The 27,347-nt window shown below is 43.3% G+C and overlaps 3 protein-coding genes across 9 annotated transcripts in view; 1 reads left to right on the top strand and 2 right to left on the bottom strand.

Moving 5' to 3' along the window:
• Nucleotides 1–607: 607 nt before the first annotated feature.
• On the top strand, nt 608–9,190 carry LOC132467760 (nuclear receptor coactivator 7). 3 transcript variants are annotated; one of them, XM_060065300.1, is made up of 7 exons: nt 608–772; nt 1,400–1,598; nt 3,817–3,954; nt 4,148–4,300; nt 4,541–4,636; nt 5,082–5,155; nt 7,957–9,190. In XM_060065300.1, exons 1-7 carry the CDS (start codon nt 747–749, stop codon nt 8,093–8,095), a joined length of 825 nt encoding a protein of 274 aa, XP_059921283.1. In that variant the 5' UTR covers nt 608–746; the 3' UTR covers nt 8,096–9,190. The 3 variants fall into 3 exon arrangements, with proteins under 3 accessions (XP_059921283.1, XP_059921282.1, XP_059921284.1); XM_060065299.1 differs by lacking the exon at nt 608–772 and adding an exon at nt 2,327–2,612 and having other exon boundaries at nt 1,458–1,598; XM_060065301.1 differs by lacking the exon at nt 608–772 and adding an exon at nt 2,323–2,612 and having other exon boundaries at nt 1,458–1,598.
• Nucleotides 9,191–10,947: 1,757 nt separating this feature from the next.
• LOC132467756 (secretagogin-like) lies at nt 10,948–18,490 on the bottom strand. Of its 2 annotated transcripts, XM_060065295.1 has the most exons (11): nt 18,325–18,489; nt 17,980–18,050; nt 15,986–16,075; nt 14,453–14,542; nt 13,991–14,047; nt 13,701–13,778; nt 13,506–13,561; nt 13,362–13,407; nt 13,164–13,223; nt 12,821–12,889; nt 10,948–11,830 (listed from the first exon to the last, which is right to left on the bottom strand). In XM_060065295.1, exons 1-11 carry the CDS (start codon nt 18,392–18,394, stop codon nt 11,702–11,704), a joined length of 816 nt encoding a protein of 271 aa, XP_059921278.1. In that variant the 5' UTR covers nt 18,395–18,489; the 3' UTR covers nt 10,948–11,701. The 2 variants fall into 2 exon arrangements, with proteins under 2 accessions (XP_059921278.1, XP_059921279.1); XM_060065296.1 differs by lacking the exons at nt 13,701–13,778; nt 13,991–14,047 and having other exon boundaries at nt 18,325–18,490.
• A 366-nt stretch (nt 18,491–18,856) lies between these two features.
• LOC132467755 (F-actin-uncapping protein LRRC16A-like) overlaps nt 18,857–27,347 on the bottom strand; it is a 69,997-nt gene continuing 61,506 nt past the window's right edge. For all 4 annotated transcript variants that reach the window (XM_060065290.1, XM_060065293.1, XM_060065291.1 and 1 more), the window contains 7 exons: nt 26,784–26,893; nt 26,058–26,300; nt 24,926–25,148; nt 24,247–24,283; nt 23,605–23,874; nt 22,202–22,339; nt 18,857–21,700 (listed from right to left, as the gene is read on the bottom strand). In XM_060065290.1, coding sequence (XP_059921273.1) covers nt 21,561–21,700; nt 22,202–22,339; nt 23,605–23,874; nt 24,247–24,283; nt 24,926–25,148; nt 26,058–26,300; nt 26,784–26,893 — 1,161 coding nt within the window. In that variant the 3' untranslated portion in view covers nt 18,857–21,560. The remainder of the gene's footprint in view (nt 21,701–22,201; nt 22,340–23,604; nt 23,875–24,246; nt 24,284–24,925; nt 25,149–26,057; nt 26,301–26,783; nt 26,894–27,347) is intronic.

Below are 27,347 nucleotides of genomic sequence, written 5' to 3'. Positions count from 1 at the left end.
AGGCAGAAGGAAAAGGACAATGCTGTTGGAGAGGCCAGGGAAGATCACACGGAAAGTCACCAGAAGCCTAACCAGAGCAGAAGAGAGTCAAGACACACAGTTATCCGGGTGGACGGCTGGACATTATGGATTGAAGGACGGACCGGCTGTCAGTTATAATATTGGCCGGACAGATAGACAGGCAGACGTACACAGACAGAAAGATGAGATGGCTGGTAATGGACGGGCCGAGAGACAGATGGACGGGCTGACACACAGAAGCACACACACACACACACACACACACACACACAAGCCGAGCCTAGTGTCTTCGGCCGGGTCGTTTCACCTTGCCTTGACACATTAACTCCCTGAACTGTCCTGCGAGCCCTTGGTTAATGTGTGACTAGCATTGACATTTAGGCCCTGCTTGCACTGTTCACATGCGTGCTGGCCATGTGGCTCTCCTGTGAGAGAGAGAGAGAGAGAGAGAGAGAGAGAGAGAGAGAGAGAGAGAGACCCACACTCACTGGTGGGGGTTACGGTGGGGTTAATGGTCAAAGGGGCTCATATCTGCAGCCTCAGGTATAAAAGGGAGCACATGGCTGCAGCTCAACGTGGACACGCTGACCCGGCATTGAGCCCCCATCTCCCCCTCTCTCTCTCTCTCTCTCTCTCTCTCTCTGTCTCTAACTCTCTCTCCTTGGTATTCTATCTGCCTATTTATTTATTTCACCTCACTTCATTCCGGTTCCTATCCGAAGAACATGGGAGTTGCCTACAGTGTTGGAGAGTGAGTACCAGGAATGAATGGGATTGGGGGAAGAGATTAGCAGGAGGGGGTATTGAGGGAGTGTGAGTGAATGTTTATGTGTGCATGACGTATATTCTAATAATGTTAATCGGTTTCCCGGAAAACGCACGCACGCGCCTGCGTGCGTGCGTGGTATTTGGGAATAAACAGATGCAAGTCCTTGTTGGGAAGTTTCAGGAGAGAAAGATTTTGTCATTTGGCTTTTGATGCTGGTTTTACATGTGTTATTGACTGGTATTGATGTAAAGTCTTTAGTTGTATAACCGTTGAAGCACAATAGAACCTCCTTAAACAGGTTAATCTTGCTTGCTTCTCCTGTTTAAACTCGCTCCAAAAGTAGGCTGAAACTCAATCCCAATTGGCATTATATCAAATTAAATGATGTTGATGAAAAGTAATCTGGGAAAAATAGTTCCACAATTTCTCACCTGTCACGGCTTGGTTTGAATTTACCCAACGTCATGGTAAAAAATAAGCGATTTTATCAAAACAAATTCAAAATGATGGTGAAAATGTTGTGTACTCATTTAAAGTGTGCATGTGCTGCATTTGTTTGTTGCAACATTTGCCAACAGCAAATCTTAATCTCGCATTCTGTGTCTGTAGGGTTGACCACCACTATACCTTCTTTGTCCAGTGGAGTCATAAAATGAACACTAAAGACAAGAAAAAGGCCCGCCGGCCTTGTCGCTACGTTGTCGGGGACAAGAACAACAACCGCTACCTGGTGTTGGAGAAAGATAAGGTCAACGCCATCAACAAACTCCTGATCAAGAATGACTCTCCTGCTGCTAACAACTGGCAGGTGAGCCTGTCAAAACACTGCATCCCGTGTCCAAATAAGGCATCCACTGTCCAAGTACAGACTCTCCTGTCTAGCTACTGCATGCCCTGTCTAACTACATTATCTCCTTCACAACTACAGTCTCTCCTATCAAACTAATGCCTTTCCTATCCAACTACTGCATGCCCTGTCCAACTACAGCCTCTCCTATCCAACTACAGTCTCTCCTATCCAACTACATACTCCCCTTTCCAACTACAGATTCTCCTGTCCAACTACTGCATCCCCTATCCAACTACTGCATGCCCTGTCCAACTACCTTATCTCCTGTCCAACTACAGCATCCCCTGTCCAACTAGACTCTCCAATTCAACTACAGACTCTCCTGTCCAACTACAGCATCCCCTGTCCAACTAGACTCTCCAATTCAACTAGACTCTCCTGTCCAACTACTGCCTCCCCTTTAAATTTCTACAGTATCCCATTGATCTTCTCAGCCCCTGTCAAACTATGAATTAATCTGCCATCTACCACATTAACGCTCCCTGCCAGTCATTTAGGGCATTTAGTAGAAATTTTTATCCAAAGTGACTTACATAAGTACATTTGTCAGAAGGAGAAACAATATATCGCTGTCAGTACAGTAAGGATGGTCATTGAACTCTCTCTCTCTCTCTCTCTCTCTCTCTCTCTCTCTCTCTCTCTCTCTCTCTCTCTTCCCCCCCCCCCCCCCCCCCCCCCTAAGCCAGAGCATGCTGGGCAGCGTGCCACCACAGTTGTGGGAAATCATGCACACTCTATATATGGACATACTTCCCCCTGGATCTCTGGCCGTGTGTCTTTCTTTTCTTGAAAAGGGAAACCTACTCGCATATGATAAGGGAAGAGCCAAACGCAGGTTTAAAAGCACATGTACCTCTAACCAGGGTTAGGAGTGGGCAAGAGAACGCAAACGTGTCAGGAACCATGCGGGCAACATTAGAGAACGTCAGAGTTCTGTATTTTGCCACTAATTGCACGGAGCCGTATGTGCAGGTAGGACATTATTTGGAAAATATATTCTTACTTAGATTTATTCTTTCAAAACGTTCATTAGAATATATATTTATTAATATTTTTATCATTGTTCTCATTCATCATTCATTCACAGATTAATCATTCTCAAAACAACCTTTTGATGGTTATACTGTTACATCTAGCTATCCAGTCAGTTACACATGAACTTCAATGACTCGAGGAGAACGGAGTTCTGTGTTGAGTTTGTTTACTGAAGCTCGTAAATTGTAAAACTGTAAGACAAGAATAAAAGGAAATGTTGCATTACAGCTCAGAAGTGGTAAATGTACAAAGCACAAGTATAAAGATAACAAACAATTGAGGCTAGAGGCTAGAGGTTAAGCATGAGGTATTAGCATAGCACGTAAAATAAATGTGTTTGTGGAGTAAACATAGTTCACACTATAAGCAAGAAATATATGGTTTTCTACATCAACATACTTTCAATGCGTCTAACATGTATCTCAACAAAGGATGACATGAGACTGGAGCTGAGCATCATGGCTTGAATGACACAGGCTAACACCAAAACGCTACTTCCTGTTTTAGAGCGGGCTGCTTCCTGTTTCAAAGCATGGTACACTTCCATCGATCACCACTAGGGGCATAAACAACCATAAACTACACAGGGTACAGAAAACATGGTTTCAAACAGTTCAAGAATGAGCTCCAAGACAACCCCTCCTCTCTTTGGTTTAATCAGCGTGTATTCAGCAGTGTAACACATCCCAAACACAAAGACGTGGATGGGGTGCAGTGGCGGACTCAGAATGTTTGAGGGGCAGGGGCGAAAAAATTAAAATGGCACATTCTGCACAACATGGGGCCCAACCAGCGTGCAAAAAACTATGATGCATCATGCATAGCACTTTCTCTTGTATTCACCACTCTAGAGGGCACTTTTTCAACCATGGAGGCAGTGTAAGGGCATTAAGGGGGCCCTCATTGAGGCACGTTACCGAATTTTCTTGTTCTAGAGGGCTCATCTTCATAATTTATTGTATTAAGAGGCACCAGAGGGCACAATAATTTTTTTCACATGTAAAGGGCAGCCAATAAGGCACTTTCTCTCGTATTCGCCACTCTTGAGGGCCCTTTTTCAACCAAGGAGGCACAGCGGGGAGACCCCCTGAGTCCGCCACTGATGGGGTGAGTAATGCGCATGTGTTTCGTCCTCCGGCAGATCATCACTGTGCAGGACTCCAAGCGGAGACAGAGTGTGTGCAGCTCGGAGGGTTCGGAGGTGGGGGAGTCTGACGATGATCTCCTTCCTGTTCTTTGTGACCACAGCCATCTGCTGGATGACCAGCACCTAGAGAGGGTATGTCTCTTGTTACATGCCCCGATCGCCCCTCCACAGAGAGAGTGGTGCTCCGTTGTATAATGGCTCATTAGGCTGCGTGCTTTTGCCTTTCATTAAAAATTTAAATCGTTAGCTTCTGCAGCTCTGAGACACTCTGAATGACTCGCGTGCGGTACGATGATGGGACTGAATTCTTGGCTTGTGTTGACAGATTGCCGTTCACATGCCAGCCAGGACCAAAGGTTACAAGTGGCAGTTGGCATACAGCACCGTGGTGCATGGAACCAGTCTGAAAACACTGTACAGAAACATGTCTGGCCTGGACAAGCCCGTCATGCTGGTCGTCAAAGACATGCAAAACAAGGTTGGCCTCTCAACCCGCTCCATGTCAAAGAATGCAGGACACCCCCCAACCGTTTTGACAATCCATTGTGTACTTTGCTGTAATCCTTGATGCTTTTCTTTTTCCCCTCCCTCCTCTTTTTCTTTCCGACTTTTATTTTGATAAATATGTATGTTTTATCAGTATGTGCACGTTACTGTTGTTCATCTCATTGTTGTTGTGTTGGTATTATTGTTCTCATGTGTATCATTTGTCCTTTAGGTGTTTGGAGCCTTTTCCACGGAACCTTTCAGAGTCAGTGGCAGTTGCTATGGCACAGGAGAAACATTTCTTTACAGCTTCAGTCCAGATTTCAAGGTAAGGGCGCAATTTAAGAGTACAAAAGAAAGGTTATGCAGTTTCTAACTGGTTACTGCTGTGTGGGCGGTAGCAAACGCTGCAGGCTGGGTCGATTTAGCAAGCACAGACCAGGGATTAAAAAAACTACAGTTGATGAAAGATTGATTTGGGTAGTCAAATGGTTGCAAACCCGTTTATATTTTTTAGGGCTGGGCAAGTTAACGCTTTAATTACGCGTTAAAGCTGTGATGTACCATAAATTTCATATTCAACTCACACCGAGTGAGTCAATAAAACTCCCTCAAGATCACTTGGCCTAGTTTTTGCTTATTAAGTACATTTGCTATGAATGAAAATGTGTCATTCCATTTGATAATCTCATTTAACTTCAATAAGTGTTATTAATTGCGAGTTAATTGCGAGTTAACATTTTAAAAGTATGTATTTCCCTATGTTCACCCAGGTCTACCGGTGGACCGGTGAAAACTCTTACTTTGTGAGAGGACACCTCGATTCTCTGCAGATTGGGGGAGGAGGGTAAGTGACATGGCCTACTTCCCGTTCCTACCAACCTTTAGCCTCAAAGGGCCCCTATACCACCACCAGGTTGGTGTGTGATAAGCCGTTACACATTTGGAAATACCCTACCCTGAGACCAGGGCCGGCCCTCCTTACACGCAAACTAAACAGCCGCTTAGGGGCCCCGACCACCAGGGGGACCCCAAGAGGGCGGTATTTTTTTTTTAATATATATATATATATATACGCATAGCAATTGACTTAATAAGAAAGGAAACATTATAAACATATAGCTCATATTAGTATAAGAAAACAATGGCGGAATTAAGAATTTTCTGTTTGTCTGTCCCATAGACTGTATAGAGGTCTGATTATGATAACCTAAAATGACCTGATTCTGACTGACCTGGCAAGCCTACACATGTCGTTAATGTAAAGCTCGGTGATGCTTGGAGGGCAGCAAGCAAGGAGCATGATGTTTGATTCAGCGCAGGCGCTGGTTTGACTGATTCCAAACAGGCAACCGCGATGATGACGATACGGTACATGATGAAGCTAAACGAAGCTCGCTACCTTTGTCCGACATCGCCTCTCTTGCTCGCTCTCTCCCCCAGGGCCGGTTCTAGCCTTTTGGTAGCCCTAGGCGAGATTGGGTTTTGCGTCCCCGTTCCCATAGCGAGCGGAGCGTTACCCTTTTAATTGACATTACTATACTAAACATCCCTGAAGACACATATTAACTGATTTACCTTTACTTTGCTTAGCAGTTTTTTCACCAACTTATAGATCTACTATACTATGTTGCAATTAAACAATTTGTGATGCATGGACAACAAACAACGGAAAAGTTTCAGAACATTTTCTTTTTAATTATTTTAAATAACTTATATACAAACACATAAACATACATAAAAAAAAAAAACCTCCATGCATAAATTAAAGAAGCTCAAGAATATTTTACATAAAATTAACTATTAACAAATAAGCAAAAAGGATCAAGTCTAATAAATTGCACATACAAAAATGCTACAAAGAATGTTCAAGGATATTTAACAAATGATGACAACGAATGAACTCCATAAACTATGCAAAAGCTCTTAAGCAAACTGTAAGGACACTTTTATGTGTGCCAGTTTATGACCCATAAATTGGATTAACTATACACTCAAACTACAAACAAAAGTGCTATTTTCGATACTGTACGTACCACTGCGAAATTAAAAGAGAAAAGTTCTTTGCCTGTCTCAAATATAGTTGAACAGTTGTATCTGGCATTTCTATTCACCAAATTGACACAGCATTAGAATTTGACTCTTCTAGACTTCCTAATGGCAAAAACAGCAACGATAGTACTAGTAGTACTTATAAACTTACTTATAAACTTATTCAGAGAGAGGTGAAGGTGAAGGTGAAGGTGTCCTTTATCCTGCAGGTGCTGGGCTCTGCAAATATTGCCTGAGTGCATCTGGCCAATTAAAAAAAAACACTGCTCATTTTACATTTACATTCATGTAGGTTATCTGTTAAGTTATGTTAGCTAGTAATACGTCGCAAGCTAGCAAAGTAGATTAACAGTTGCCCGCTAGCGATAGCTGAGTGGCAGCAATATTAGGTGATGCACAATACTATTTAGTTTGACACTATAATGGCTGAGGGTGCACTCACACTAGGCCATCTGGCCGTGGCCGTTTTCACACCTAACCGTGCTCAAATGGCCCCATTGTTCTCTGGCCTGCACTCACACTAGGCCATCTGGCCATGGCCGTTGGCCGTCGCAACTGTGGCCTGGCCACGGTAGGCTCTTGAACATACGTCATCACGTCGTAAGTAACACGTCATCACCAAGCGTCCGCTGCATGGACCATAATAAAGTCTGCCGCCAGTCAGAGTTCTAACAACAATGGACAACAACACAGAGAACACAGTTCGGACTTTGCCGAGTCTGTTGCTTATTTGGATATATGTTTACCGTTTAATAGGAAAGAAGGCTCGTCTCCTTTATTATGTCCGTGGTCGTCTATACGTCATCCAGCTCAGGTTGCGTAGCCGTGCGTGTGCGCGTGTCGGCTCATTAGCAGATTCTGTACCGTAGCGGCCCGTACCGTAGCAGCACACCTCTCCCAAGTGGCCAAATTGGCCTGGCCTGGCCAGACTGGCCACACTCACACTGGCAGATTTGAGCACGGTTAGGTGTGAAAACGGCCACGGCCAGATGGCCTAGTGTGAGTGCACCCTCACCTCTATACTGGGCTTCCTTTTCTTATTTTTTGCGTTTTTTTCCCTGCACACCAGAGGGTTTAGACCTCTTCATTTTGAGAAACAATATGTTAAGCATGACGATGATGCAGTGTGTAAGCTTTACTCTGACTGTTTCAGTGAGTAAACTTAATAAGTAGTAAAATAATTGCGGCTAATCATGTCAAAGAGGTACGGATAAAAACCATAAGGGTTATGAATGCATACAGTTGCTTGTTCTCTGTGGCAAAACTACTCTATCAACCGCAAAGCAGGGCCCCAAAATGATCCTGCTTAGGGGCCCCAGATGTACAGGGCCGGCCCTGCCTGAGACTTTGGGGAAGTGGAATCTAGATGGATGGATCAGAGATCAGATAATAAGATGTAAACAGCTTGCATTAGCTGATCACACTAAAACCTGCTGGAAAAATAGGGGTCCTTTAAAATAGGCAAAGAAGCAAAGAAATACTTTTCAAGTCATTACAAAACGATTCACAATCATCACTGTTTAAAATATCATGTACTGCTGCCATACCTGATGGCATAACAAAGTCTAACAGTGCCATTCTGTTGTTGGCCTGCAGGGGGGGCTTTGGCCTTTGGCTGGATGCTGACTTGTACCGCGGAGCAAGCCACTCCTGTCCCACCTTTCACAACCCACCGCTCTCCACGCAGCAAGACTTCTTAGTACAAGACCTGGAAGTTTGGACCCTGCGGAACTAGAAAGGATGACATCGTAAGGGAAGTGAGAAGAACCGAGGAACAGAGGCAAACCGCAAAGTGGTATTGCCCATGTTGACATGAGCTGCAGAGCTCCGAGGCTTCAACCAAGGGTCCGTGCGTAGCTCACCCCAGTGGGGTTCAGCTATCAAAACAGTAAAAAAGAAAAAAGAAAAAAGAAAAAAAGAAACCTGCACGCGCACAATTGTTGACTTACCTTATGCACAACGCAAGGCGTAGCTTCACTGACGCTGGTTTGATCCCTGGGTTATTGTTTACTCTGGCTTCAGAGATCCATTGCATCAGGGTGTTTGTGACGCGGAGCTTTATGTATGAATGCTGCACTACACGCATGGTGCTACAGTATCATGGCCCTGATCTAAGGTACAGACTGTTTAGCAGAAGTCACTGCTGAATGCTGAGGGAGAGTGCTACTCTGGATAAGAACAGATTATAGCAGACAAAAACCTCCCTTTCTTCAGTCATCAACTAAACGCCATAACATGCAATTTACTATGTCTGTGGTTTACCGGTCTAACCTCTAGAAAATATATTTTGCACATAAAATATATTTGGCACATCAAAGGTTGCTAGGGGACAGGATAGCACAAGTGACCATTGTATTTGGATCTTGTCCCATTGATGAATTGAGTTTGCAATTAAGGCCACAATTGCAGGGTACGTAAATACTCAGGAGACAGATAACAGGATTGCACAAAGTACCGTCAATGCAATGTGTACAATTTATAGGACCAAGGGATGAATTTCCCATTTGGGATTAATAAAGTAGACTACACTTATTTTAAATGGAAAGATGGAGAAAGCTGGTTTTAATCTCCTTGTTCTTACCAATAGATCTTCATTCATTTTGATATTGAAGAAAATGTTGGACATTAAAACTGTAGGCCTACCTTCGCTTTATGTAATGATAGCTCAATTTCTTTTTATATTTGTGTACCCTTTTCCGTCAGTTTTTTATGCACATGATGAAAATGATGTAACTGCCTGAACTTTTTAAATTCTTGTGTAAGACAGTGCTGGCACTGTCAATGTCCTGATTCCAAACTTTCATTAAAATCCAATCATAGTTTGAGAAAACGTCTATTTTCATTTTTGCAAATCCCAACTAAATTTTGCTCACTCTTTAAAACCATATTATGTATTTCACTTTAAATTATATGATTGTTTACTTCCATCACACCATTCAATCTTAAAGCCTCACGGACACACGAGCAGAACCATGATAGTTCCTGTGGTGTTCTGCAATGATTGCCTCTAAGAATTAGAGGGAATGTAAGAAGTCGTCCACAACCCCCTATTATCAATCTTTGTAAACCATGCAATAATAAGTCCACTCGTTGCATATACATTGCTCATATTCCGCAGCCCTCTGTCATTGGTCCATCGAAGCAGTGAACACTGTCCAGTTCCCTGGGCATTGGAGGTATTTAAGGCTAAAATACTTCTTTGAAGAACGGCATGTATCCTTATTGTCTAACAGTTATGCATGGATTTCATGGTTTGTTTCAATTAGCCAGTGACTTGGCCAGAAAACCTCAAAATAATCCACAGTAAATAAAGGAGATAACACTAACATTTATAAGTACACTAACAATAATATTTAAAGACAGTAGGCTATTGGTCGCCCCCTTGTGGCCATATGATGTTTTGTGCTTTGGCCACCGTGTACTACTTCATTATATCCAAATAATGAAAAGGCGATTTTAGACTCTTGTAGGGGAGCTCAAGCAAACCTTCATTTAATCTCAGCACCCCTCATTTTTTTCCATAAATTATTAGAAATATCTTTTTAAATAATTGTTAGCCCTCCTGCATGACATTTTGAAAACGTGTCTGTAAGAGACATGGGAAATAACAGGTTCAAAGGGCTTCATGAAATGGATAATGTACAGGAACCTTTGTAGTGATTCAAGACCCCTTGATCCCCCAAGACCAAGGGCTACTTGCTAAAGAAATCAATAACGACACAAAATAGCACAAAAAATATATAAAAATATCGCCCACGAAACACCTTGAATTACTTAAGGCCTCCAAAGTTTAACTGCAGTAACTACACAAAGGGTAAAACTGAGAAAAAGGGCTTTAACTGAAGCAAAGGGGGTTATAGGTATATATATATATATAGGCTTTTTTCAACATATATATATATATATGTAAAAGTATATAATATACAATAGCTATATATATATAGCTATTGGCTGTTAATTTCAATGAAATAATTCAATAATAATAATTAATCGAATAAAAAATCGAATCTTTATAATTCAATTAATCATTGAAAACTCCACTGGGGCAGCAAGGGGCCGACAGTGACGCAATGCTTTGAAAAAAGCAGCCTGCCCACCACAGGCCCCCTCTGTCAAACTACAGGCCCCTCTGTGCCACACATCAGGCTCTGGCTCCGTGGCTGCAGCTGGATGCTATTGTTACGTTTCGTTCTGAGAAAAGAACAATGAAGAGTAAAGAAAAGAACAATGAAGGCCTACTTATTATTAATGCCTCTTTTCCACCGACAGTAGGCCTACCGCAGCGTGGCGGTGAGCCAACCAAAACCAGAGCCAGATGCGCATCAATGAAGTCAATCCTCTCGAGAGAAGAGCAACATTTATGTTTTTCTCCAGTCTGGTACTTTATGATGTCAATACATGTTTCATAATAGCAGTTGTGAAGGCCTAATGCCATCGTACATCCCAGCCCTCTATAGAACGCCTAGACAAATCGCCTGGTTCAGTTTGAAGGGCTCATAGGGACGAACAAAAGACTGCAGTCGTTATTTTTCCGTGCGGAATTGAATGGAAGCGTGTTGGTCGTATTAAACCAGAGAAAATAACTCATTTCAGCTTAAATTAGTATATTTTTATTTCCAATCTTAACAAATGGAGAGAGGTTGATGTGGGTAAATCGAAACCAACCGACACATATCCGTTCACGCAACATGCTGACGGACACAGACAGTACATTGTCTGTGGTCATAGTGGGAAAACACCGTTGATTCAACATGTATATTGAGCAAAAATAATGAAGGGAAAACCCTTTTTCAGATGAGGCATGAGGGCGATAAAGTAGAAGTGATTTCCTAATTTCCATGGAGGAACAGTGAGTTTCCCTCTTTACACTGATTTCCATTCATTCTCATTTTCGCAAGGTCTATCTTTGCCGTAGGTGGGAACAGGCCATTTGTTGTAGTCACTCTTCTAAAGAAGAGAGCATTTACTATTTTCGAGTTATTTATTTATTTGTGAGTTTCAACATTCTTTCTACAAACAATATTTGTTTTGAACTACACACTTTTTCCATCTAGTTTCGACTGGGATTTCTGATTGTCGATGTCGTTAAAGTAGTTAACGATGATTAATGCTGCTTTAACGGCAACGACAATTCAAAAACCCAGTCGAAACTAGATGTAAAAAGTGTGTAGTTCAGAACGTGACGCAGCTTTTACTTCTTCGCCACCTACAGAGTTTGTTATGTACGATAATTCAAAAACGCCATGGTATTTCCCATAGACATTTGACAGAGGGAACCGGAGCCTCGGAGGCGGGACTTATTCTTCAGAGGTCTATTGGGACACATTCAATGGTGTGTGCCCTAAGGCCTGGGCCGCACTCCCAGACAGAGAGACAGCTCGTTCTTCTGGATCTTTCCATCCCTGTTGACATCACAGTGGCCCAGCAGGATTACTTTCAGCTTGTCCAGCTCTTTGGCTGTGATACTGGGCTGTGAGGGAGATAGAGGGAGAGAGAGATAAAGGTGGATCAGAGAGAGAGAGGGAGAGAGAGAGAGAGAGAGAGAGAGAGAGAGAGAGAGAGAGAGAGAGAGAGAGAGAGAGAGAGAGAGAGAGAGAGAGAGAGAGAGAGAGAGAGAGAGAGAGAGAGAGAGAGAGAGAGAGAGAGAGAGAGAGAAGGGTGTATTTTCTTTTCGAACGCACAGACTTGTCATTGTTAATGTTCTCTGTTATCATACATTTTTTGGTATTCCTTTGGATATACTTGGCATTCCCATACACAGTTACGCCTCGTTTCCACATACGTACATTCTCGTATGCGATCCAACCGTCTCCGACCGAAAGTCCATTCATTCCTATGTGATTCTCCGTAATGTCCGTTTTTCCTCCGAGACTCCTCCCCTCCGTAAAATTTCTGTCCGGTATGTCCGTAATATACGTTCAAAAAATGTAACTTTCGCCGTCGTTTTACGGAGATACCGTATGAAAGTTTGTATGTTTTTCACAAAACATGTAAGTACCTGGCAGGCCAAACTCCTCGCCGATCTCTTTCCAAGCCTGGTTGGTTTTGTTTTTATCTCTGTGTCGATCCTCATGTTCCAAAGTACCGGTCTCCTAAAAACGGCCATTATCATACGCTCCCCCATCTTTTGTCCGTAAATAAATTCATGTCCGTACGTAAAACACTAGCGACTCCTTCAGTAAATTTACGGAAGCACGGATACGAAAAACATACGTATGTGGAAACGAGGCGTTAGGGTCACAAGGTCTGGTCATTTTTTAAGAGCGTAACATAAAATATAACTTTCTTGTGATCTCAACACATAACTTTGCTGTGAAAAATAGTGGGGTCCCCCCGCACACCTCAATCGGTAATACATTTCTGTGAGTGAAAATGCCGACAGCCAATGACAACAAGTGTTTTCAATACGTCCTTGAAGTGACACGACAAATGAAGCGGCGGAGACTACCACTGCACTCACCCTGACCAGTTCCATCATGTCCTTCACAAAGCCGTCCACCTCCACCCCCTCCAGCTCCCCCGTCTTGTTCTAACGGGAGAAATGCAACCGATCAACAAAGCATCCCATTGGCAACGCGCTGTAGTCAAGTGGATTTCTGAAATCCACACGAGGCGGGTGTTAACAGCTTCTCAGGACCACATGAGGGGCCCTCTGACAACGTCAGTATCTGATTGATTGATTGATTGATTGATTGATTTGTTGATTCGTCGTAAGCCACATCCAACCGTTTTGTGATCATGCTTCATTGTATTGGTTTGTTCTTTATCTACTCATTATCGATTCGATTTTTCTTTAGACTCACGACATCATAGTGGGTGAAGATCTTCTCAAAGTCTCTTTTCCTCTCTCCTTGACTGGAGGCCTGAGGATGAGGTGAAAGAAAACAATGATTACTTATAATGAGCTAGGATAAGAGGAGAGAAGAGAGAGATAAGTTATTCTGTCACAATGCTCAATTCAAAATAGGAACAAAAAATAAATAATTAGTATTATTACTCACATCCAGTTGAAACTGGAGCAAAAAGTTATCTTCCATCGCCAGGATCCTGAATAAAGATACATTGAGGTAAAAATGTTACTATTTATAGGGTAACCCCTTTGTGCACCATGGAATTGAGGTTTCAACAAGAAGATAGTAAAATACCTGGCCATGTCATTCAGCTCCAAACAACCGTCCTTGTTTTTGTCAAATACTTTCATCTGCAAGGAAGGAAAGTAAAATGTTTGGAGCATGAATAGAGGTTACTATGAATCGCTGTCTCTGAGTCTCTTTGTTTCCATGTCATGGTTGTAAAATGTGTAAGCGTCTGTTTGTCTGTGCAGTTATTAGTAGAATGACCATGGCATCAGTGTACTCATCCAGCTTGCTAGGTGACACTTCCTTGTGGTGCTGCTGGATAAGGTCTCGAAGGAAAGCCTGAATGGAGATAACACGAATGAGATGGTCCACAAACAACAGCCTGCCTCCAATCACTAGTCACTTCCTTTTACCTGCTGCTCATGCTTCCAAACACTTGAATGAAGATTTTTTTTTTCCTACTGCAGTAAACAATTTATTTTTCACAGTTAAATGTTGTGTGCGTGCGTGTGCGTGTGCGTGTGTGTGTGTGTGTGTGTATTCATGCTAACCTTTAGCTCCTGAGCTGATATGCAACCATTGCAGTCAACGTCATATTTCCTCCATATCTGTTGTGAAGAAAAGATCGCTAATGTCTGATTCAGGGTCAACGAAAAATTTAGCTGGTTCGGTCATGCCAAAGCTATGTCTATTTCTGACCACCAGATGGCAGTAAATACACTCTCAAGCAGTTGGCCTCAACTGTATCCTCAAATTCTGGATTACCAGCGGGACAAAAAGAGAACTTGCACCTTCAAATTTTGCCACTTATAAAACGTATTTTATAAGGTTATTTACTTCAAAATATTATTTGTGTAATTGTGTCCTCGGCTGAGGTTTACTTTTTCTACACAATTAGGCGGTATTCAACGAGTGGAGATAGATTTGATCATCCGTGTGAGAGCGGTTGACGAGGGCTTTGTTCAGTGGACCACGCGGTGTTAACAGATCAGCGAGGAGCCTCTTCGCCTCACCTTCATGAAGTCAACGCTGTTATCCAGAGGAGCCTCCCTGCGGAACACCAGCAGGAAGTTCTCGTCTGCGGGCAGGATCATGAGCGCCAACTGGAGGGACACGGTGTATGGTAATAATTATACTATGGATAATAAGACGAATAAAATATTAATCCTTCATTATTCAAAATATATATTATTATTATTAGTAATATATTAACGATATGTTCGCTTGTTAGCTATTTTTTAGCTTTGTTAGCAATCAAGGATTATTGTCGATTTTCTGATAAATTCGGATAGGCCTAATGGAATTTTATCATTGTGATTTCTGTCCTGTAAAGAAATCTCTCTTTTCCTCCTTCTCTTTGCGCCACTCCCTCCCTGCCTTTCGCCCGCCCACGTTGCTCCTTAATCATATTGACCTTGCATTAGGAGATTAAATTGGACCCACACCAAATATGACAATGCCATTGCGGTAAATGCCGCACTACTGTCCATCTCAACTGATGAGTTTGAACTCAGAGACACGTGTTGACTTTCTGCTGCATAATGCGGCTTTAACTGGAGGCTTACTGCCAATACAGCGCTGCATGCAACAAACGTATTGTGTGTGATATGCATACTGTAAGGACATAGAGTGGAGGACTCTTGTCTTTCAGGAGAAAACCCTCACTTTTTGTAGCTTTGCTATGAGATTCACCTTTTCCGATGTTGGATTTTAATGATGTCAGACAAGCCCATAGTAACTAGTTAGAAATATAGTTTAAACATTATGTGTGTCATGTGTATATATATATATATATATATATATATATATATATATATATATATATATATATATATATATATAGGCCTATAGATGTATAAATGAATAAATAAATAAATAAAAGAAGCATGAACATATTGTTTGAATAGTTATTGCTGCTTTACTTTCTGTATCCATAGTTTCTTTACCCCTGGGTCCCTATCTCCCTTATGTAAGCCTGGTTCCAGCCATTAACTGCTGACAACTATAGATTGGCTCTCTGCATGCAGTTAAATGATTTCAATTGGTCAGCTGAACGGTAGTGCATTACAGGATTGGCACTAATGGATTGTCCCAAATTTTTCCCAGTAAAAGTAGGCCTAAGTGTAAGTAATTGACCACTGCCAACTTTTCTTATCGTAAAGCCCTTGTCACATGACAGCATAAAGCAATATAAAGCCATATAAAAAGTAAGAAGAAGCACAATAAAACATGATACATTTTTACCACCCAACCAGTACATAATGTCAGTTTCTTTGTCTACGCATATGGACCTATGCAAGAGAAAGAGCCACCAAACTAATGGTCCACCTATTCTTTATCGTGAACAGATGGTGTGGATAGTGGTCGATGTATACATTCTCTTTGAGTTTTTGCACAGGTTTGTATTTGGTCAGTGGTGTTTTTTCCTGGAGTTTTTCATAATATTTATTTTCAAAATTGTTCAAACAAAATGTTGGGGCAATCTATTCGATATCTAATTTAGTTGTTAGATCCAAGAAGGCAGCATGCGTACACTGGTCCAATACCTCTTGGATCTGTAGTTTTCCGTCGGCCGTGACATCGTAAGTCGACATGAACCTCTGCTTCAGCTTCTGTACATTCTCCTCTGTTGTTTCCTGCAATAGAATAGAATAGAAGAGCAAACCTTATTATTATTTATTTTATTCTCTGCTTTGCAGAAGTATGGTTGAACCTGATTCATAGCTACTCTATATTTATGGGCTCTTCTGTGCCTTTACTGACAGGGCATGGAAGAGAGACCGGAAAGCATGCGGCAGAAGAGAGGGAATGACAAGTTCTATAGGATCCCACCCAGGTTGCTAAAGGGCACATTGCCCGTATGGTTGTCGCACTAGCAGGTTGAGCTACAGAGCCGAGCTACTAGCACTGGTCATGAACACTGAGAACGCTCCTGGAAGAGTTCCAACGCCCTGCACCGGCCGCGCGAAGCAACAGGTCGTTTGTTTTGTGGCCATTGTGTGATGTCCAAGAATTACCACAATCATCATATGTCAGCTGTTGATAAACTCCCAAACCAGCAGTCATTTCACTGCAGTGACCGGATTGGTGATGACAAGTAATCTTTAAACAAAAAGGTTACATATTCTCTATTGTATAAACACTCCTCAGTGTTGTTGTACGTGTGAGTGTGGCCCTGATTAAATGCAGTGAACTGCTTTCATTGTTAATGATAGCTACTCCAGCTGAACAAACACTTGCTGTTTCCCCAGGTTGTCCCAAAGCAAACAGAGTCCTTTACGGGGCCGAGGGGAAGGCCTTCCCGGCGACAGGATAAAATAAATACTGAAAGTGAAAATAGAAAATGTATGGAAAAAAATTATAAAAATAAAATAATTTGAATCATGCCAGATTCGATTTGGTTTTGCTCATGTGGATTACCTGTTGCAAGGTGCACATTGGATGGGTTTGCTTATTCTGTATTTGAGTTGTGCCCTGAACTGTCCAAGCATTATAGGAGAGGTAACTATAGAAACATAGTGCTATCTTCAAAAGGGTTAATAAATCAGGGACATGGCCCGGAGCCACTTAGCTAATGGCCCAGTTGCTAGGCAGATTTTTAACAATATATGGTCTAAATTGTGCATCCATTTCTTTGTTGATATTGTGTAGGATAGAACGGAATAGACCTGCTTTTACCGGTCCAACACTGACCAGATATAGTGCAGTGATATTGAACTGTGGTTGTGATCTGTTTGCTTTCTCTAACTCCATTTAACAGAAGATACACCCACACACACTTATAACGACACACACACACACACACACACACACACACACACACACACACACACACACACTTTGTTAAGTGAGTGTGTTCAGCTTGGTAACAATTGTTTGCCTCCTTCAGACAAGATTATAATTGATCATGTAATGCATGGGGCGTTGTTCATAGGACAGGGTGTAGCTTAGGTCCATCCACCCACAATGAACACTTTTAATGGGTAGACTTATTGTGACATTACTGGAAATCCATGAAGGATGTAATTAGGGGCTTCTCCCCCACCACCCTTCATCCCGAGAAGAACCAGAGCACTTTAATCACGTTGTCCTCTTTACAACCCGCCACACCCAAGCAGATTGCCACAATAAGATTGACTGTGTTGCAGAGACTATTGCACTATTTGATAGATGCCCCAAAACAGAATTTGCTATTTTGTTTAACTACTATGTCTATGGTTCAGCACTAGTTATTCACCTTAACAATCAGCACTACATCGTCAAATTCTTTGGGGAAGCCTAGTAAATAATGCACAAAGGTCCATTCAGAAATGTGTTTTGTGATAGTCTGAAAACGTTACAGAGGCTACAAATGTTGACCTTTGAATTGGATGCAGGACTCTTCACATCCTTACATTATGTGCTGCTGGGGATGCATGCAAGAGTTTTCAGAAAAGATAATGCAGCATTCCGCTTATGATTGTAATAATTTCCTGAAGAACGGTGAGGAAGTTGGGAATAGGTTAATGAAATTAGACTTGATAGAAAACAAACAACCTACCTGCGAGCCCAGTCTTTTCATCACATGACGGAAAAACTCATCAAGCTCTTTTCCCTCGATGTAGCCATTATCTACCAAGAAAAACACACAAATGTTTCCATGTCTCCTTATCCAGTGTTTAAACATCAACATAAAGTTACATTTCATTGCAGGCTTTGCATTGCATTACCCAATGTCATAAATCATTTTGAATGTTTATGAAAACCCTCTAGGACCATCTGTCATGTGTTTAATTAAGATGTTTAATTAGGCTATTGAATGATATCAAATCTGTAATTTTTTTATTAAAAAAGGGTATATATCTTCTAATATACCTTCTTTAAAAGTTAATCACTTCATCCTCACCATCAGCATCAAAGTGGTGCCAGATCGCCAGGAACTCCGCGGCATCCAGTTGATCAAAAGCCCTCTCCATCTCAGCAAGCACTCCTTCTGTCCTGACCTCCTAAACAGTGCTCTCTCAGTGTGGTGACTGCTGTACACCAGAGGAGTCCCAAGTAAAGAAACAGCCCTTCTGGCCTTATATATATACACCAGGGTGGGAGAGGGAGGGCGAGAGACAGAGCGCAAGAGAGAGAGAGAGCGCAAGAGAGAGAGAGAGAGAGAGAGAGAGAGAGAGGATAGCAAGAGAGGGGGAGCAGGAGCAACAAGAGAGAAAGGTAACTTAATTCATATAATTGTTATATTTTTCCTTTTCTCTGGGATACCATAATGCACCTTCAAACAAATCAACTTACATAGAATGCTAGAGAAATAAAGTGGGTTAAAGATGGGGGTGGCTGGGACTTTGATTACACCCTCTAGTGGCGAGGTTAAAGCACTGCATGCAGGTCCCTTGGAGCCCCTTGAGATGACACAAGATAATACACGGCGGGTGTTTGATTTTGTTTCAAAGCCTGCAAAAATCTTTTAATGTTTGTATTAGTATTCACACAGAGCACTGTTCAACACCAGTAGAATGACATAATAGAGCCATAAGACACGTTAACTTATCAGGAAATCAACCTACATCTACGTACAAACAAGACTGCGAACGGGATGATAAGATGGAATATTCATCCGAAACAAATACGAAATAATCATTTCATACGATTAAAACATGAATCAAACCTTTTCTTTTCATGGCACAAGAACATTTGATTGAATCAATTGATTACGTTGTATGACAAAGTAATATGCACAAAGATCTATCGTCTGCATCACAGACTATTTACATGCAAAACAAGAAAAAATGAAGACACCACCGACTTGTCGTTTGCCACCCCCAACCCCCCCCCCCCCCCCTCCCAAAATAAGTTACATACAAATCTGTAGTATAGTAGTTTACTTAGTACCAAAACTTGATTTGCTGTCACCACAAAGGTGTGTGAACATATCACAGTGTACTTTTCCATCACTTGTGCATATACTACACATCCATGTCTCCACACATACCCGCATGTATGAAAAACACATATGTAAACCTACAATACAACTCAGTCCTGTCGTGCAGTCTCTCTATCGCGCACACACACACACACACACACGCGCACACACACACACACAGAAAGATGGCCGCTGCTATCCCTACATAACTGAAGCATGTGCAGGCGAAAGCAATCAAGGGAATGGAAGACGCCTGTGGGAAACCTTTTCTTTTATCACCCCGGGGGTCCAAGAGTAAATCTTAACCGACTTGTATCTCTTCAGACGGTGTTTCTCTATAAGACTAAAGAAGTCCACAATGAGCATTTAAGTTCATTTTTAACATCCCCAAATTCCACCTTATTCAAAAAACATGGACCAACACTAAAGTACATTTGACAAACGGAGCAAAAAGGAAATTCTGCTCGAAAATACCATTAGTCAAACCATTAAATTATATAGTTGCATGTGTTTGTTGTTCCTTGTACCTTAAAATATAACCAGACTATTTGATGCTGTGATTCTCCAAACACTGACTGTAGACATGTTGAAGGCAACATATGAAGAGTGAACTAGCGTGCTTCACCATTGATTTAACGGAAACTAAATCCTTGAGTTCTATACATAATTTCAAGAGCAAATGTGACCTGAATTCACCACAGAGAATACAACGGCTTTTGTCATGCCCGTTTTATTGATTCATCCAATAAATGTGTACGAAAGTCAGAAAAACCTCAGTAACCAGTCAGAGATGAAAGCTAGCGATACCTCAGCTTCCGAGAAAGCCTTGGTTTATTGGATTATTTCAGTGTCCACGCCAAAAACGACAATCAGTTTAAAAAAAACCTGTGACTTCGGAAACGTGTTCCCTGTTGGGAGGCAAAACCTGTTGAAATACCTGTAGAAGCAATGTCTCCGTCTGCTGCTTAAATCATTTACAGGCTTTGTGAAAAACCTTTGTGAGCCTTCCATCTTTAATGCCAAAATGCAATAGACCAAATAGCGCTACACATTCTAGCAGACACGGACGAGTGTCTTGAGACCCACATTGCAGCGACATTCAGGAGCAGTTGCGTGTACGGCTCACAGCCTAAAGCACACATGCAGGAATCGCTGTCATGACGGACATGAATGCCCGTCCTCTTAACGAGACACGCGTTATAAAATGTATTCTATTTGTTTATTATTTATTGTTTCTCTGCCAGCCAATACACTGTTAGCAGGAAAACAGAAAAGATAGTCTCTTGCACAGTGTATTGTGCCGAGCACAGTGTGATAGATTAACAGTTCTGTAGCCAGACTGATGGGTTATAAGGGAAAGCAACGCAGCACGGAATCCAAGTCACTTCCATGCAGAGTGAGTGAGTGAGTGAGTGAATGCGAGCCACAATGTTTGGAGTGGCAAATCAGGGAAGTAAAAAGTTATTTGCAGATCGATGATCTGGCAAAGAAACTGACATCATTTTTGAATCCGATGACGTCAGGCGAGCTAAATCAACCAAACATTTTTTCAACTATCCAGTAATTTCAAGTAAAGTGAATTGCATATTGGCTTGAGAAATCCCCCTACACAGGGATGACAAAACAAAGAGTAAAGTATTGCATGTATTGTTTGCAAAAGTAAGGACAAGATAGTAAGGTGACGGTGTATTAGTTAAATCATGTATTCAGAGTTCAAGTACAGTACAGTGATTCTGTTATCGTTACCATTGGTCCCTGGGACAGGCCGCGGCTAGAACTGGGCTATTGCGTTAACCTCCTCGAGTTAGACTAGCATACGCTCCACACACACACACATTGGCCTAAAGGAAGGAGTTTGGTTTGGTTAGGCTAGCAAGTGAACGGTGTGAATGGAAATCGGGCCAACAGTTCTGTAAAACCTGAAAGCGCTTACTCCCGGAAGAGAGTCAGGTTGAAGCGCGTGGCACGTCCTTCCGTTGCGTTAGGAATATGCTACGTAAGAAATCACAGTTTGTCTCGCTGCTCTGGCGGTCAGCGGGGTCAAAGCTTAGCCGAACAAGCTCTTGCCAACGCGGTCGATTTGTCCGTCCCCCGACTGACCCTTCGGCCAACCCCACTTTTCTTTTTTATAGATGAAAAATACCAAAAGGAGACATCTGTCCCACTGTCCCATCAGCTGATCACTCGGCGTCATCGGGGGATTTTGTGTTCTTCGGTTAGGGTAAGATTAAGTTCTTTTCGCCTTTCCCCTTGGAGTCACATGACTTGGGCTCCACTGCCTTTTCGGTGGGGGGGGCGTCCTTGGTCACACTTGGATCGCCGCCGGAGATAGTGCTTTGGGGTGGCGAGTCTTTCTCTGAGAGGGAATGAGAGAAAAGCAGATAAGCTAAGGAAGAAAACGTTATCCAAGTGCACCTCTGATTTGCTTCAAGATATTAGTCAGAAACTAGCCCAACCCGTGCAGCTCGGCACAGAATATATATATATATATATAAAATAATAGATCAATTTTATATAGCGCTTTTCCCAGTGCTCAAAGTGCTTCATAAGCTATATACATAATAACTTGGCCAATCAGCGAAGGCATAACTAATATAATGATGTGTATGCTGTATTTTGTGGTTTTATTTGAATGTGAAAAATTGTCCTCAGCAAAAATCTTAGCGATTAACATTCGCCAATGGTGTGTATATAAGACACTCACGACCCGATTGGTTAAAGCTAGTCCAATCGGCATCAAAGTAATGTTGACAGACGACACCCTCAATAGGCAGACTTCCCAGGCCTTATGAGTGAAAGGAGTTCGGGCTGGCTGTCAGGACAGCTCTTCTTCCATATAAGGGCATTAGTGACTCACCATCCTGTGCAGCTGTCTGGTTGAAGGCACCCCCCTCCTTGGAGCTGCCGTCTTTCTCCTTGTCCGAGAGCGCCCTCTTGAGGCCGGATGGGAGAATGGCAACCTTAGGAGAAGCTCTCGGGGAGTCTGAGGGGTCGTCTAACGCCAGGGAGAGAGGGAAGAACAACCAGGTCAGGTCATGTCTTGGATTGAATTGATCATGACAGCCGTTTTTGGAAAAATTTGGAAAATATCAATAGTAGCTTTAGATTCAATTCAATTTTAAATGTAATATATTAAAGTAACATTTAACGATAGAAAGCTGTATCCTTTGATGAGAAATGGTGAATTTGAGGTGCCATAATACTGAAGGTAAAGTAGTAGCATCATTAGTCCACTAAGGATGCTACTACTTGAGGAGGCAGCTAGTGAGGGTGAAATTAGTGAGGGTGAGGTTAGTGAGGGTGAGGTCATTGAGGGCGAGGTTAGTGAGGGTGAGGTTAGTGAGGGTGAGTTAGTGAGGGTGAGGTCATTGAGGGCGAGGTTAGTGAGGGTGAGGTTAGTGAGGGTGAGGTTAGTGAGGGTGAGGTCATTGAGGGTGAGGTCATTGAGGGCGAGGTGAGTGAGGGTGAGGTTAGTGAGGGTGAGGTTAGTGAGGGTGAGGTCATTGAGGGTGAGGTTAGTGAGGTTGAGGTTAGTGAGGGTGAGGTTAGTGAGGGTGAGGTCATTGAGGGTGAGGTCATTGAGGGTGAGGTCAGTGAGGGTGAGTTAGTGAGGGTGAGGTTAGTGAGGGTGAGGTTAGTGAGGGTGAGGTTAGTGAGGGTGAGGTTAGTGAGGGTGAGGTTAGTGAGGGTGAGGTTAGTGAGGGTGAGGTTAGTGAGGGTGAGGTTAGTGAGGGTGAGTTAGTGAGGGTGGGTTAGTGAGGGTGAGGTTAGTGAGGGTGAGGTTAGTGAGGGTGAGGTTAGTGAGGGTGAGGTTAGTGAGGGTGAGGTTAGTGAGGGTGAGGTTAGTGAGGGTGAGGTTAGTGAGGGAGGGTTAGTGAGGGTGAGGTTAGTGAGGGTGAGGTTAGTGAGGGTGAGGTTAGTGAGGGTGAGGTTAGTGAGGGTGAGGTTAGTGAGGGTGAGGTTAGTGAGGGTGAGGTTAGTGAGGGTGAGGTTAGTGAGGGTGAGGTGAGGGTGAGGTTAGTGAGGGTGAGGTTAGTGAGGGTGAGGTTAGTGAGGGTGAGGTTAGTGAGGGTGAGGTTAGTGAGGGTGAAGTTAGTGAGGGTGAGGTTAGTGAGGGTGAGGTTAGTGAGGGTGAGGTTAGTGAGGGTGAGGTTAGTGAGGGTGAGGTTAGTGAGGGTGAGGTTAGTGAGGGTGAGGTTAGTGAGGGTGAGGTTAGTGAGGGTGAGGTTAGTGAGGGTGAGGTTAGTGAGGGTGACCTACCGATGCTCCTGCTGCTGGGGGTCCGTGGCTTCAGTGCGATGCTGGGCCGGGCCCCCAGGACGGGCTTGGTCCCCTGAGGCACGGGGGGCTTGGGGCTCCCGCCGGGGGTCGGCGAGGAGGTGGCCCGGAGGCGGGGGGGGCCTGCCGCCTCCGCCTTGGTCTCGCCCCGGGGGGCGGGGCCAGTCTTCTCCGGGGGCCCGGAGGGGGCGGGCTCCGGTTTGGAGGCGGGGGCCGGTCGGCTGTCGGGGGCCTGGGGGGCCGGGGGCTTGGCTGGGGGGGGGGGGACACTGTGTTCAGATCACTTCTCACCCCAGTGGAACATAAACTAATGTATTTGAGCATCAGTGACCTTATGAGTGCCCAATACATTGCACTTGGTAAAATGTTTTTTTAACTTTGCCTCCATTTTCTATCTATTTTATTCTTTTTTTTTTACTTTGCATATGTTTTTCTTTTACTTATCCATTATTTTATGACAATGTTTTTACGTGAAGCACTTTGAGTCCGTCTCGTGTATGAAACGTGCTACATGAATAAAGCCGTCTTGTCTTGAATAAAAACATGTCATGATATTTACTACCGTTACAATTGTATTATTTGAGAGTGTAAAGGCATATACTGGGTGAAGAATGGTTGAAATACCTGTCGAGTTGCTGTCGGGTCTGTCTGGGCTGGACGACTGGGTGAGAAGGGACAAACAATTCAAATGTACATGAATTAAGACGATTTAAAAAAAAAAGAGCGGTAACAAGAGTATTCCAGTGAACAACCAGACGCACAAATTTAGTTTGTTTTGGACCCTTTGCAAAAGTTTGCTGAAATCTATTCACAAAAAAAGAATAACCTGGCTTTTCACAATGCTACACTGAGAAATGTCCTTCAGTGTGGATTGGACACCTCCATCACTGATGCAAACATAAAGAGGCTTATTGCCATGCACGTTTGCACACACAAGGACTTTCTTACATTACATTTAGGGCATTTAGCAGACGCTTTTGTCCAAAGCGACTTAGAATAAGTAGAAATATATTCTTCCGATATGTTTCGGTTCCATATTCTTGTTTTTTTTAATGTTTGTAAGAAGCATATTCTTCTGATACATCGGCAAGGTTAAGGAAGGGATATGATTATTATTTATTTTTTTACAAACAATTAAAAAAACTTCAAGAATAGAAGAACACCCAACGAAAAAACTGAAACTAAATTAATCATATCCAAATAAATGGGAGGTACAGGGTGGTGGGCGGGACCGGGTGCTGGTGGGCGGGACCGGGCCTCCCCCCCTCCCCCTCCCCCTCCCCCTCAGCCATCCAGCCCTCACCTTGTGGGCTCTCCTCTCCTGCTTGGCCTTCATCTCGGCCAGCAGGCCACAGCCCATCACCTGCACCCCGGGGTAGCGCCGGCCCCCCAGCGGGCTGGCCCGGCCGTCGGACCCCCCCTCCCAGGGCTCGTCCATGGAGTCGGGGGTGCGCAGCTCCTCCGAGCGGTCCGAGCTGCTGCTGTAGTCCGTGTGCTGGGAGCGGGTGTTGGCGTCCCGGGACTCCCTGAAGGGTGGGGGGGAGGCGGGCGGTGTTGGGTAAAGACCGACCGATATGGGTTTCTTTAGGGCCGATGCCGATACAGATATTTTTTTTGATGTTGATATTTGCTCCCTCAATTTACAACATAAAAGTTACACAATGATGATAACAAATGTTACATGTCTAAATTTAAAATAGGAAGTCTGTAAATCATGCCAAAAAAAAAAAAATAAAAGCAGATAATATGGTCCGGCTGATATGTCGGTGGATCACTAGTGTTGGGAGTGGGTCGGACCGTGACCCCAGTCTGGGTGTGTTGCCGATGACGTCATTGCAATCGTTTTCCTAAACTACGGTTGTCACCACAATCATTTAGTTTAGTAGGTGCCTGATGAAATGTGCACAAACCAGTTGTTGATACAGCCCTATCAAGGTCACGTTTGATAACCCTCATCCTAGATTGAATATTGATAATAAAAAAAAAATCAGTTAGGCTTAACCGTGTTAAAATAGACAGATTTGGCCAATGATTTTGCCACTGAGCAAAAGGCGTACACAACTTTAACCATCACTTTAAAACAGGCATGAGAAGAGAACCGATAGGACAGACAGGAGAACCAAAAGGACAGGCATGAGAAAAGAACCAATAGGAGAGGGAGGAGGAGAGAACCAATAGAACAGGCATGAGAAGAGAACCAATGGGAGAGGGAGGAGAAGAGAACCAATAGGACAGGCATGAGAAGAGAACCAATAGGAGAGGCCGGAGTAGCGAACCAATAGGACAGACAGGAGTAGAGAACCAATAGGACAGGGAGGAGAAGAGAACCAATAGGAGAGGCAGGAGTAGCGAACCAATAGGACAGACAGAGGAGAGCACCAATAGGACAGCCATGAGTAGAGAACCAATAGGACGTCCTCGTGGTCCGTCCCTACCTGGACTTGTGCTCCAGTGGGGGGCTCTTAAGGCCCATCTTCGGGGAGGCGGGTTCCTCAGGGATAGGGGGGGTGGCGGCGGGAGACCCAGAAGCCGAGGCCTGGGGAGACGCTTGGCTCTTCTCAGACTTCTCTGACTTGTCGGATTTATCCGATTTGGACGTGCGTGATTTGATGAGGTTGAGGAAGCCCTTACTCTTCTTCTTCTCTCCGTCCTGGGAGTCGGAGCTCTTCAAAGCACGCCTGAGAGATGGAAGGAAGGGATTCGACCCATTAAGTAAGCAAGTTTATTTATAGAGCCCATTTCATAGACAAGTGAAACTCAATGTGCTGAACGAAAGCTATGATAATAATAAAAACAAACAATAAAATATAGAATCAAAAAAGGCAAGTGTAAGCATAAATAATCATAGAGTAATCATAGTGTAAAAATACAAACAAATAAATATATAAAGTAAGAAATCAGAGGGTATACATTTATAAATTAGGTAAAAGGGCATAAAACAAAGTTGGCAGTTATCAAAAAGCAACTTAAAACAGTTTAGTCTTGAGTCTAGTTTTAAAAATGGGAACAGTTGGGGCACTTTTTATGTGTTCAGGAATTGAATTCCATAGGCGCACATCATAAAAGCTAAAGTAAAGGATGGTGCACACAGAAAAGAGGCCAGGGGACAAATCTAAAATGGAAAACCAAAATAAAATCAATCGAAAAGCAACAACTCTTACTTGGAGTCCATCTTGGCCACCTTCTTGGAGAAGAACTCGTCCACGCCCTCGTCCACGCGTCCCATGAGGCCGTTCTGCTCGCCGTCCTGAGCCGGGGCCCGGCCCGTTTGCTGTCGGACACGAGGAGAAGAACAGCGTCAACCCCAATGAGTTAACGTAACCCCAATGTTGACGCCTGGGTCGTTCCTAAAGTGGTCATCCCGTTCCCTTCAACCATCAAACCATGTTTCGGATACATTAATCTATGCATCGCCTGAGCGATCCTCATGGATCGCCAGCAGTGCGCAGCGTAAAACATACCACGATCGACAGGAAAAAACGTTAAGGTCCCATATTATACCACCAATTGTGAGAGTGATTAGTCGTTACAAACCGTTTTAAAAATCTGCCTCTTCTGACATCACAAGTGGGCGCGTCCACCTAGATGTGTGCTGGTTAGATCAGTCAACCAGCAGTTGACTGCAGCAAACGTTGCTCATCTATCCGTCAGCCATCTAGGTGGACACGCCCACTTGTCAGAAGAGGCATATTTTCCAAACGGCTTGTAACGGCTATTCACACTCA

This window comes from Gadus macrocephalus, chromosome 11 (genome assembly GCF_031168955.1).
Source record: "Gadus macrocephalus chromosome 11, ASM3116895v1".
In the NCBI taxonomy this organism is placed as follows: Eukaryota; Metazoa; Chordata; class Actinopteri; order Gadiformes; family Gadidae; genus Gadus; species Gadus macrocephalus.
Note: the sequence above shows the minus strand (reverse complement) of the source record. Positions and strands in the feature narration are given on the sequence as shown.

What these genes read in the sequence shown, in the direction of transcription:
- LOC132467760 (XM_060065299.1), top strand. Translation starts at nt 1,570, where the DNA reads ATGACTCTCCTGCTGCTAACAACTGGCAG. An exon ending in ATGACCAGCACCTAGAGAGG is followed by an intron (nt 3,955 to 4,147) that starts GTATGTCTCTTG and finishes TTGTGTTGACAG; the next exon opens with ATTGCCGTTCACATGCCAGC. An exon ending in CTGCAGATTGGGGGAGGAGG is followed by an intron (nt 5,156 to 7,956) that starts GTAAGTGACATG and finishes GTTGGCCTGCAG; the next exon opens with GGGGGGCTTTGGCCTTTGGC.
- LOC132467756 (XM_060065295.1), bottom strand. Translation starts at nt 18,394, where the DNA reads ATGGAGAGGGCTTTTGATCAACTGGATGCCGCGGAGTTCCTGGCGATC. An exon ending in ACAGCGTTGACTTCATGAAG is followed by an intron (nt 14,048 to 14,452) that starts GTGAGGCGAAGA and finishes TCTTCACAACAG; the next exon opens with ATATGGAGGAAATATGACGT. An exon ending in TATCAGCTCAGGAGCTAAAG is followed by an intron (nt 13,779 to 13,990) that starts GTTAGCATGAAT and finishes ATCTCCATTCAG; the next exon opens with GCTTTCCTTCGAGACCTTAT.